Source organism: Calliphora vicina, chromosome 4, assembly GCF_958450345.1.
Source record: "Calliphora vicina chromosome 4, idCalVici1.1, whole genome shotgun sequence".
Lineage (NCBI taxonomy): Eukaryota > Metazoa > Arthropoda > Insecta > Diptera > Calliphoridae > Calliphora > Calliphora vicina.
The window spans coordinates 117304459-117317727 of NC_088783.1; the positions used below are offsets into that span (position 1 = coordinate 117304459).

The 13269-nt window shown below is 33.3% G+C and overlaps 2 protein-coding genes across 4 annotated transcripts in view; one reads left to right on the forward strand and one right to left on the reverse strand.

The window, feature by feature from the left end:
* The window catches only part of LOC135957759 (uncharacterized), a 39775-nt gene that overhangs the window by 13520 nt on the left and 12986 nt on the right, over nucleotides 1-13269 (forward strand). The gene's annotated exons all lie outside the window — the stretch shown is intronic.
* On the reverse strand, nucleotides 8189-10387 carry LOC135958793 (uncharacterized). Its single transcript, XM_065509692.1, has one exon. The coding sequence runs from the start codon at nucleotides 10284-10286 to the stop codon at nucleotides 8808-8810; it is 1479 nt and encodes a 492-aa protein (XP_065365764.1). The 5' UTR covers nucleotides 10287-10387; the 3' UTR covers nucleotides 8189-8807.

Here is a 13269-nt window from a genome sequence, read left to right on the forward strand (position 1 = left end):
AATTTTTTAACTTTTCCTAAAAAAGCTGTTTGAATTTTTTAAGCTTTTTAATCTTAAAACTTTTTAAATATTGAAGATTTTTAGCCAAAGTTTTTTTTAATCTTTTAAAGCTTTTAAGTTTAGGTCTTATTAAGGCTTTATGGTACAAAGTTTTTTAATTATAAAGCTTTTTTAAATATTGTAGAGTTTTTAGCTTTTTATTTAAAAGCTTATTGAAATTTTAAAGCTTTTTAATCATAAAGCTTTTCAAATATTGAAGATTTTTACACAAAGTTTTTTTTAATCTTTTAAAGCTTTTAAGTTTAGGTCTTATTAGTGCTTTATGGTACAAAGCTTTTTAATCATAAATCTTTTTTAAATATTGTAGAGTTTTTAGCTATTTATTTCAAAGGTTTTTGAAATTTTAAAGCTTCATAATCATAAAGTTTTTCAAATATTCGAACTTTTTTAAAAATTGTTGAGTTTTTAAACTTTTCCTAAAAAGCTTTTTGAATTTTTTAAGCTTTTTAATTCTAAAACTTTTTGTAAATATTAAAGATTTTTAGACTTAAAGCTTTTTTGAAATCTTGTAGAGTTTTTAAACTTTTTCTTAAAGCTTTTAAGCTTCAATATTTTTAAAGCCTTTTTAGATTTATAAAAATTACTTTTTACCAAAAAAACTTTTAGTTGAAACAAATAGTACAAAGCTTTTGGTATATTCATAGCTTTTAATTTAAAGCTTTTAATATAAATCTTTTTTTAAACTTTTTGAGCTTTATAAATCACAAAGCTTTTTAAATTAAATTTTTTTTACCCAAAAAACTTTTAATTGAGGCAAATAGTATCAAGTTTTCTCTATTTTTAAAGTTTTAATTCAAAGCTTTTAACTTTAATCATTCTAAATATGCAAGCTTTCTTAAATCTTGCAGAGATTTTTATTTTTATGTTTTTTTTTAGCTTAAAGCAATTATAAAAATGAAGCTTTATGAAGCTTTTTTAACCACAAGGCTTTTTTAAATCTCTTTTTTAAAGCTTTCTCAGTATTTTTGAAGTTTAAAGCTGATTTAGCAATAAAGCTTTTTCACTCTTAAAGTGTTTTCCAGCCAAAGCTTAAAGCTTTTTGGTATTTCAAGCTTTAATTAACCATAAAACGTTTTGTAAGCTTTCTTCTAAGTTTTAAGTTATTTTTAAATAAAAAGCTTTTAAAGCTTTTAACGATATTTAACCACAAAGCTTTTTCTAAGTTTAAAAAAGTAAATTTTGAAGTTTAACGCTTTTTTAGACTTTAGCAAAAGCTTAAAGCTTTTTTGTATTTCAAGCTTTAATTAGCCATAAAACGTTTTGTAAGCTTTTTTCTAAGTTTTAAGTTATTTTTAAGTAAAAAGCTTTTAACGATGTTTAACTACAAAGCTTTTTCTAAGTTTAAAAAAAGTAAATTTTTAAGTTTAACGCTTTTTTAAACTTTAGCAATACCATTTTTCGTAAGCTTTTTTTTAAATTTTGTTCATGCTCAAACTTTATTAGGTTTAAACCTTGTTTAAATCTACAAAAGTTCCAAAAAAGCTTTTAAAATACATATTTACCAAACTATCATTTTATTGCTAACTATTATTCCTATTCCACTGAAAGCTTTCTCACTTTCTTTCTTTTGCCTTTCAAAGCCTGTAAGCCCATATTTTCCAAAACTTTTAGGGGGTCTTTAGCAAATTCTAAATGCAGTTTGTTGATTTGAATTTTTGTTTTGGGTTTGCCTAAATTGGATAACATTTCTAAAGTTTTTGAGTAGCAGGAGCTAGTGCAAACTTTCTTAAAATGTGTTGTGGGGACAGCAGGTTTTTTAGTTGTTGAGTTTAAGCTTTCTGTTTTGTCTTGGGCTTTTGGAAGTTTCTTTATGTTGGCTGTTTCTTTTAATATATCCGACGTGTGGATTTTTAGATCATTTGAGCCGCTCATTTGGGCATAATACTCAACAATTGTGGCTGGTTTCTTTTGATAACTGTGGTGGGGTTTGTTGCAAGTTTCTTTTGGTTTCTTTTGTTTATAACTAACTTCTGGATATTGCTGGGGTAACATAGATTTCGGATATTTTTGTAATACAGGCTGCATTAATGAATTGTTTTGGTTTAAATTTGTTTTAAACTCTCTTAAGCTTTTAATTTTTTCTTTCTTTTGCTGTTTGGTTGATGTCTGTGCTAAAGAGCTTTTTATTAAATCACGTAGGCTTTTCAAATGAACTCTCTTTTGCTGTTGAATTTCGTTATCCGTAAGACAGCTGTTGTCGTTAGTTTCTGTTATATTTCTGAGCTGAATTTGGGTTTTATCAGAAGGATTATTGATTTCTTGGGAGCTTTTTATTTGCTTTATATTTTCTTGTTTGTTGTGTTTCTTTTTTTGCGAAATTTTGGAAGCTCTTAGCTGAGCTTTTGTTATATTTCTAATGTAGTGTATTAAAACCGAGTTTGTTTGTGGCAGAGGGTTTTCAAAATTAAATTTCTTTGTAGCTTTTTGCAATAAATTTAATTTTGAAAAGGATTTTGTGTTAGTTTCAGCTTTGAGGGGTATTTCCGGGAGAGAGCTTTTAGTTTCTTTGGGATATTTCTCTTTGGTTTGTAGTTGAGGGACAGAGCTTTCGGTTTCATCATTCTTTGAGGTTCTTGTTATAGAAACTTTGGATTTTTGTTCCAGTTTAATATTGATTTCTTGGCCAGTTTCAGCTGCTGTATAATTTATTGCATTAGAGCTCTTAAGCTTTAAGTTATTGTCTGTTTTGTTTAAAGAGCTTTTGTTATTTAATTTGGTTTTATCTTCAGACTGTTCTTGATTATTTTTAAAACTAAATTTCTTAAACTCCTTATTTTCTGGCACGACTAGAAAGCTTTTTGATTTTTGCTGGCTTTTTTCATTAAAAAGTTCGGGCTTTTCAATCAATGTTTGTTGCGAAAAGCTTTCCAACTGTTTGTTATAGTTTTCGTTTGATTTTATTCGCTCTTGAGAGCTTTCTGATTTTTCATTGAGCTTTACTTTTAAATTAGTCTTCTCTTTGGCTTGTTTAGTATGCAAAAAGCTTTTAATGTTGGAATTAACTTTTGCTTTATTAGATAATTGTTGCGAAAAGCTTTCGGTATCTTTTTGGCTTCTTTGGGAATCTTTAGTTTGTGATAAATAACAATTTGGCTTCTGAAAACTTTTTAAATTCCTTTGATTTCTGTATTTGGAAAAAGAGCTTTCATAACCTCTAAAGCTTTGGAGCTTTTGGGTTGCATTCCTGTTCATCAAGTGATGAGTTTCATGTTCAAGTTTCTTTCCTGGAAAAGTATTTGAATTTACTGTGTGGTTTTTTACATTTATTATTATTTTACGTTTGATTGGTGTCTTGGCTAAAGAGCTTTTGGTCACACGTTGTTTTTTTCCGCTTGTTTTACATACTTCTTTAGTTTTTAAAGGAGCTAGAAATGATTGGCATTTATCTGTCTCATTTGTAACAGTTTCATCTTCATGTTCATCTATAAACTTGGCTGAAGAGCTTTTGGTTGCGAGATCTTGATCTTGGGTTTCTAACCTCTTTAATAAAGAGCTTTTAGATTCGTTTTCTTTTTTTATATCCAACTTAAATTTCTCTAGGCTTTGTGAGTTAAATAAAGAAGTTTTACTTGCTTTATTTTCATTTACAACCAATTTACATTTATCTTCTTTCAATGCTTTCAAAGGGAATGTTTTAACATTTTTATACATGTCTTCCTTTAACGTTTGTATTTGAAAATTGCCTGTTAAATCCATATTAGAAAATTGAATTGTTTTTTTAGGCTTCATATGCCAAATTAATGTTTTATCACATTCCCCCGATTTAGTTCTCACCCAAAACTGTTTAGATCTTCTATAACTCCGGCGAAATTTATCCATAAATCTTGAAACCTTTTGATTTGTAGATTTTTCTTCATTAATTTCCTGTTGCCTTTTAAAAGGCTGCCAGTTAAATATGGAATCTTCTAAATATCTCCTGTTCTTAAGGCAATAATTCTCCCTCAATAAATCGTTTTTCCACAAACATTCACAGGTGGTCTTCTGACTTTGCTCACACAATTTGCAAGCATCCTGGCCAATTTTCTTTAAATGCGTTGATTCCAGCAGACGTATGGGTTTCTCATGACAAGATTTGGTGTAAATATTTTGTGGTATTTTCTGATGTTGACACAATGCTAGAGGCTGTGACTCTATGGCGTATAGAGGGTATACAAAAGATTTGGACATTACTGTTAATTTAATTTAGGAAATTTTAAAAAATTTGTTAGGAATTTTGTAGAGTTTTTTGAATGACTTGGATGACAAATTATAGGAAAACAGTGTTGGGAATGGCAAGAGATGCCACAGGTTTTGAAGGGAATTGTTAAAAGAACTAAACTAGAACCAGAACAGAACCAGAACAGAACCAGAACAGAACCAGAACAGAACCAGAACAGAACCAGAACAGAACCAGAACAGAACCAGAACAGAACCAGAACAGAACCAGAACTGAACCAGAACAGAACCAGAACAGAAACAGAACAGAACCAGAACAGAACCAGAACAGAACCAGAACAGAACCAGAACAGAACCAGAACAGAACCAGAACAGAACCAGAACAAAACCAGAACCAGAACAGAACCAGAACACAACTGGAACAGAACTAGAACAGAATTAGAACAGAACTAGAACAGAACTAGAACAGAACTAGAACAGAACTAGAACAGAACTAGAACAGAACCAGAACAGAACCAGAACAAAACCAGAACCAGAACAGAACCAGAACACAACTGGAACAGAACTAGAACAGAATTAGAACAGAACTAGAACAGAACCAGAACAGAACCAGAACAGAACCAGAACAGAACCAGAACAGAACCAGAACAGAACCAGAACAGAACCAGAACAGAACCAGAACAGAACCAGAACAGAACCAGAACAGAACCAGAACAGAACCAGAACAGAACCAGAACAAAACCAGAACAGAACCAGAACACAACTGGAACAGAACTAGAACAGAACTAGAACAGAACTAGAACAGAACTAGAACAGAACTAGAACAGAACTAGAACAGAACTAGAACAGAACTAGAACAGAACTAGAACAGAACTAGAACAGAACTAGAACAGAACTAGAACAGAACTAGAATAGAACTAGAACAGAACTAGAACAGAACTAGAACAGAACTAGAACAGAACTAGAACAGAACTAGAATAGAACTAGAACAGAACTAGAACAGAACTAGAACAGAACTAGAATAGAACTAGAACAGAACTAGAACAGAACTAGAACAGAACTAGAACAGAACTAGAACAGAACTAGAACAGAACTAGAATAGAACTAGAACAGAACTAGAACTAGAACATAACTAGAACAGAACAGAACTAGAACAGAACTACACCATTTCCAATTGTATTTCAGAAGTTTCTAATTGTATTTCAGAAATTTCCAATTGAATTTCAGAAATTTCCATTTATATTTCAGAAATTTCCATTTATATTTCAGAAATTTCCAATTATATTTCAGAAATTTCTAATTATATTTCAGAATTTTCTAATTATATTTCAGAATTTTCCATTTATATTTCAGAAATTTCTAATTGTATTTCAGAAATTTCCAATTGTATTTCAGAATTTTCCAATTGTATTTCAGAAATTTCCATTTGTATTTCAGAATTTTTATTTTATACTTAAAAAGTTTCCAATTGTATTTCAGAATTTTCCAATTGTATTTCAGAAATATCCATTTGTATTTCAGAAAATTCTAATAGCAATACCAATGGATATTTCTGAAATACAAATAGAAAATTCTGAAATACAATTGGAAAATTCTGAAATACAATTGGAAACTTTTTAAGTATAAAATAAAATTTCCGAAATACAAATGGAAATTTCTGAAATACAATTGGAAAATTCTGAAATACAATTGGAAATTTCTGAAATACAATTAGAAATTTCTGAAATATAAATGGAAATTTCTGAAATATAATTGGAAATTTCTGAAATATAAATGGAAATTTCTGAAATTGAATTGGAATTTTCTGAAATACAATTAGAAACTTCTGAAATACAATTGGAAATGGTGTAGAACAGAACTAGAACAGAACTAGAACAGAACTAGAACAGAACTAGAACAGAACTAGAACAGAACTAGAACAGAACTAGAACAGATCTAGAACAGAACTAGAACAGAACTAGAACAGAACTAGAACAGAACTAGAACAGAACTAGAACAGAACTAGAACAGAACTAGAACAGAACTAGAACAGAACTAGAACAGAACTAGAACAGAACTAGAACAGAACTAGAACAGAACTAGAACAGAACTAGAACAGATCTAGAACAGAACTAGAACAGAACTAGAACAGAACTAGAACAGAACTAGAACAGAACTAGAACAGAACTAGAACAGAACTAGAACAGAACTAGAACAGAACTAGAACAGATCTAGAACAGAACTAGAACAGAACTAGAACAGAACTAGAACAGAACTAGAACAGAACTAGAACAGAACTAGAACAGAACTAGAACAGAACAGAACAGAACTAGAACAGAACTAGAACAGAACAGAACTAGAACAGAACTAGAACAGAACTAGAACAGAACTAGAACAGAACTAGAACAGAACTAGAACAGAACTAGAACAGATCTAGAACAGAACTAGAACAGAACTAGAACAGAACTAGAACAGAACTAGAACAGAACTAGAACAGAACTAGAACAGAACTAGAACAGAACTAGAACAGAACTAGAACAGAACTAGAACAGATCTAGAACAGAACTAGAACAGAACTAGAACAGAACTAGAACAGAACTAGAACAGAACTAGAACAGAACTAGAACAGAACTAGAACAGAACTAGAACAGAACTAGAACAGAACTAGAACAGAACTAGAACAGAACTAGAACAGAACTAGAACAGAACTAGAACAGAACTAGAACAGAACTAGAACAGAACTAGAACAGATCTAGAACAGAACTAGAACAGAACTAGAACAGAACTAGAACAGAACTAGAACAGAACTAGAACAGAACTAGAACAGAACTAGAACAGAACTAGAACAGAACAGAACAGAACTAGAACAGAACTAGAACAGAACTAGAACAGAACTAGAACAGAACTAGAACAGAACTAGAACAGAACTAGAACAGAACTAGAACAGATCTAGAACAGATCTAGAACAGAACTAGAACAGAACTAGAACAGAACTAGAACAGAACTAGAACAGAACTAGAACAGAACTAGAACAGAACTAGAACAGAACTAGAACAGAACTAGAACAGAACTAGAACAGAACTAGAACAGATCTAGAACAGAACTAGAACAGAACTAGAACAGAACTAGAACAGAACTAGAACAGAACTAGAACAGAACTAGAACAGAACTAGAACAGAACTAGAACAGAACTAGAACAGAACTAGAACAGAACTAGAACAGAACTAGAACAGAACTAGAACAGAACTAGAACAGAACTAGAACAGAACTAGAACAGAACTAGAACAGATCTAGAACAGAACTAGAACAGAACTAGAACAGAACTAGAACAGAACAGAACTAGAACAGAACTAGAACAGAACTAGAACAGAACTAGAACAGAACTAGAACAGAACTAGAACAGAACTAGAACAGAACTAGAACAGAACTAGAACAGATCTAGAACAGAACTAGAACAGAACTAGAACAGAACTAGAACAGAACTAGAACAGAACTAGAACAGAACTAGAACAGAACTAGAACAGAACTAGAACAGAACTAGAACAGAACTAGAACAGATCTAGAACAGAACTAGAACAGAACTAGAACAGAACTAGAACAGAACTAGAACAGAACTAGAACAGAACTAGAACAGAACTAGAACAGAACTAGAACAGAACTAGAACAGATCTAGAACAGAACTAGAACAGAACTAGAACAGAACTAGAACAGAACTAGAACAGAACTAGAACTAGAACAGAACTAGAACAGAACAGAACAGAACTAGAACAGAACTAGAACAGAACTAGAACAGAACTAGAACAGAACTAGAATAGAACAGAACTAGAACAGAACTAGAACAGAACTAGAACTAGAACAGAACCAGAACTGAACAAGAACCATAACAGAACCAGAACAGAACCAGAACAACAAACAGAAATCTTCACTTTTTTAATAGAATTTAGAAATGTTTTATTTTATACTGCAAATGTTTGGCTTGAGATAAGCTGAAATATTTTGAGGCTTTTTCTGACCCCACAGTAGACATTCTCCTCAGACAATTTATTAAATCTTTAGACGAAATCTACATTCCCTATGCTTGCTATTAATTTGTAGCCTTTCCTCCAGTTATTGCTTTTTCTTGCCTCATTTCTTCACCAACTTGCCCTCCTTTATGCTGACAATAAAATTAAGCTTTTCCTGTCGTGGCTTTCTTTGCAAAAACTCCAAACGGATTGCTTTGGGGGGATAAGCGGCATCGAGTAAGCTGCGTTTTGTCTTGATCTCTTCAATGTGTAAAGGTTTAGTTTCGGCGGAATTTAGCAAAGGTATTTGCTTGATGCTAGCATTATACTTGGTGCTAGGTGAGGTCATTTCAAGAAATAATTTAAAAAAGAAACAGAAAATTTTGTAGATTTTGGTAACGAAAGAAAATTTGTTTGGGATTTTATTTGGGAAAAATTAAAATTTATTTGAGGTTTTAAAGTAAATTGATTAAAAAGGAATAAAACAAATTCAGGGTAGCATGTTGGAGAAGGGTTTCTTTTTATTGAGAAGAGATGTTAAAAGTGTTTCAAAAGGTTTAGAAAATTTGTCCTTTGCTTAGGAAGAACTTCTTTCCCTTTAAACTGCCTTTATTTCTTTTTCTTTCCTGCTTTTTTCTTGGAATTCTTGCTGGCTCTCTTAGCTGATTTCCTAGACTGCCTTTCATTAGACTCATGTTTAGTTCCATCTTCATATGTTTTAGCTGGTTCTGTTACAATCTCATTAGTTTTACTAGCTTGAACATCTGATTTCTCATTTATTGGACCCTTACTAGCGGGTATAACCAAATTAGTCACAACCCCTGCCGGATTTAAGGGAAGCTCAGCTACTTTTTGTATCAACTTTAATAGGAATTTCTTTTTATCTCTCTCCACTTTACCCAATTTCCCTGAAACTATAAAATGTTCTATATATTTCAAACGTTCTGTAGTCAAGACATTTGAGCTTTTTAAATTAATCAAATTCTCCACAATTTGATCTGCATGCACCAGCATTAAATCCTTGAGAAAGTTTTTCAATTCAGTTACCCTGACAATGTTCGGTATGCGAGTTCTCATCAGATGATACAAAGCCTTATCGATTACATTGTAGTCAATGTGTATTGCCAAAGGTTGGGACTTTACTTTTGTTGGTGGCTGTGTGTCTTCAACACAAGGACCCAGGTCCATTATTGTCAGCAATTCCTTGAGCAAAAGTTTTAGTTTAAGTTGTTCAAATCTTTTCGCTTTGCTAAGCATAAAAGCTAATAGAGTTTCAAACCTGGAAAAAGGCAATATTTTCTTGTTTTGCAAAGCTTTTAGATATTGTTCTCGTTTGTTGCTGTCCATAGCCTGCAATCTGTCTACAAATCTGGCCAAATACATAAATTGCTGAGAGTTGAGTTTGCCACTGTTAAGAAGCACGCTATTTAAATACTCCAATTCATAAGGATTAATTTCGTTTATAGACTTTAAGAAAATATGTTCTGCATTAAAGTAATTAAGCTTATCACAGCCATTAACTCGGGCCCTTAAGTTTTGTAAAATTTGTTGAAACTCCTTTAACTGCTTGTCATTTAAACCCGCATTGGGCTGCCTGGCCATCATTTCTAAATAGTTTAATAATTCCCCATTTAAAAAACCCTGATCCTGCAAATATTCCATATATTCCTGTTGCTTTTGAGGGGATACTTTCATTAGATTTAGCAGGAAACTTAACAAATAAAACATATCGGATTTTAAAAGACCTCCCACAAACGGCATATGTAATACCCGCTGATTTATAGATTCCCAAGACACGGGTTCTTTCTTCACCAATGTAGGATCTTTAGCATTTCCAAATATTTGTAGTTTATACACATAATTGGCCGTTGATTCTTGTTGAGCCTTTAGAAATTCACTCCAATATTTATCGATTTTTTCAAGATGTTTACATTTAATCTCTGGCATTTCTTTGTGTTTGTCTGTTTGACATGATTTATATTGACATTTTTCCATGGAATTCAAAGGAATTTGGCAATTTAGTTGTTGGCTGCATTTTAGTATTTGTTTGGTGGGTGTTAAAGGTTCCAGCTTCCTTTTGTTTAACATTTTTGTTTCAAGAGTTGGAAGAATTTTGAAATAAATTTTGTGCGGAAAATTTTTAGGTTTAAATTTAGAAAATTTTGTAATAGCCAGACAGAAATGTACTATTGTCAATAATTTGGATATGGTAAATTGAAATTAAAGTTTGATGGAGAGGAGCTTCGAATCGATAACTACATTGAGGGTGAACAGAACTAGAACCTGAACTAGAACCTGAACTAGAACCTGAACTAGAACCTGAACTAGAACCTGAACTAGAACCTGAACTAGAACAGAACTAGAACAGAACTAGAACAGAACTAGAACAGAACTAGAACAAGAACAGAACAGAACTAGAACTAGAACAGAACTAGAACAGAACTAGAACAGAACTAGAACAGAACTAGAACAGAACTAGAACAGAACTAGAACAGAACTAGAACAGAACTAGAACAGAACTAGAACAGAACTAGAACAGAACTAGAACAGAACTAGAACAGAACTAGAACAGAACTAGAACAGAACTAGAACAGAACTAGAACAGAACTAGAACAGAACTAGAACAGAACTAGAACAGAACTAGAACAGAACTAGAACAGAACTAGAACAGAACTAGAACAGAACTAGAACAGAACTAGAACAGAACTAGAACAGAACTAGAACAGAACTAGAACAGAACTAGAACAGAACTAGAACAGAACTAGAACAGAACTAGAACAGAACTAGAACAGAACTAGAACAGAACTAGAACAGAACTAGAACAGAACTAGAACAGAACTGGAACTAGAACAGAACTGGAACTAGAACAGAACCAGAACAGAACAGAACCAGAACAGAACCAGAACAGAACCAGAACAGAACCAGAACAGAACCAGAACAGAACCAGAACAGAACAGAACAGAACCAGAACAGAACCAGAACAGAACCAGAACAGAACCAGAACAGAACCAGAACAGAACCAGAACAGAACCAGAACAGAACCAGAACAGAACCAGAACAGAACCAGAACAGAACCAGAACAGAACAAGAACAGAACCAGAACAGAACAAGAACAGAACCAGAACAAGAACAGAACCAGAACAGAACAGAACCAGAACAGAACCAGAACAGAACCAGAACAGAACCAGAACAGAACCAGAACAGAACCAGAACAGAACCAGAACAGAACCAGAACAGAACCAGAACAGAACCAGAACAGAACCAGAACAGAACCAGAACAGAACCAGAACAGAACCAGAACAGAACCAGAACAGAACCAGAACAGAACCAGAACAGAACCAGAACAGAACCAGAACAGAACCAGAACAGAACCAGAACAGAACCAGAACAGAACCAGAACAGAACCAGAACAGAACCAGAACAGAACCAGAACAGAACCAGAACAGAACCAGAACAGAACCAGAACAGAACCAGAACAGAACCAGAACAGAACAGAACCAGAACAGAACCAGAACAGAACCAGAACAGAACAGAACAGAACCAGAACAGAACCAGAACAGAACCAGAACAGAACCAGAACAGAACCAGAACAGAACCAGAACAGAACCAAAACAGAACCAAAACAGAACCAAAACAGAACCAAAACAGAACCAAAACAGAACTAGAACAGAACTAGAACTAGAACTAGAACCAGAACCAGAACAGAACTAGAACAGAACCAGAACAGAACCAGAACAGAACCAGAACAGAACCAGAACAGAACCAGAACAGAACTAGAACAGAACCAGAACAGAACCAGAACAGAACTAGAACAGAACTAGAACAGAACTAGAACAGAACTAGAACAGAACTAGAACAGAACTAGAACAGAACTAGAACAGAACTAGAACAGAACTAGAACAGAACTAGAACAGAACTAGAACAGAACTAGAACAGAACTAGAACAGAACTAGAACAGAACTAGAACAGAACTAGAACAGAACTAGAACAGAACTAGAACAGAACTAGAACAGAACTAGAACAGAACTAGAACAGAACTAGAACAGAACTAGAACAGAACTAGAACAGAACTAGAACAGAACTAGAACAGAACTAGAACAGAACTAGAACAGAACTAGAACAGAACTAGAACAGAACTAGAACAGAACTAGAACAGAACTAGAACAGAACCAGAACAGAACCAGAACAGAACCAGAACAAGAACAGAACCAGAACAGAACCACAACAGAACCAGAACAGAACTAGAACATAACTGGAACAGAACTAGAACCTGAACATGAACTAGAACCTGAACTAGAACAGAACAAGAACACAACTAGACGAGAACAGAACTAAAACAGAACTAGAACAGAACTAGAACCTGAATTAGAACCTGAATTAGTACCTGAACTAGAACTAGAACAGAACTAGGACCTGAACTAGAACCTGAACTATAACCTGAACTAGAACAGAACTAGAACAGAACTAGAACAGAACTAGAACATAACTAGAACATAACTAGAACAGAACTAGAACAGAACTAGAACAGAACTAGAACAGAACTAGAACAGAACTAGAACAGAACTAGAACAGAACTAGAACAGAACTAGAACAGAACTAGAACAGAACTAGAACAGAACTAGAACAGAACTAGAACAGAACTAGAACAGAACTAGAACAGAACTAGAACAGAACTAGAACAGAACTAGAACAGAACTAGAACAGAACTAGAACAGAACTAGAACAGAACTAGAACAGAACTAGAACAGAACTAGAACAGAACTAGAACAGAACTAGAACAGAACTAGAACAGAACTAGAACAGAACTAGAACAGAACTAGAACAGAACTAGAACAGAACTAGAACAGAACTAGAACAGAACTAGAACAGAACTAGAACAGAACTAGAACAGAATATAGAACAGAACTAGAACAGAACTAGAACAGAACTAGAACAGAACAGAACTAGAACAGAACTAGAACAGAACTAGAACAGAACTAGAACAGAACTAGAACAGAACTAGAACAGAACTAGAACAGAACTAGAACAGAACTAGAACAGAATATAGAACAGAACCAGAACCGAACCAGAA

Excerpts from the sequence above, each read along its gene's own strand:
- LOC135958793 (XM_065509692.1), bottom strand. The coding sequence starts at position 10,286 with ATGTTAAACAAAAGGAAGCTGGAACCTTTAACACCCACCAAACAAATA.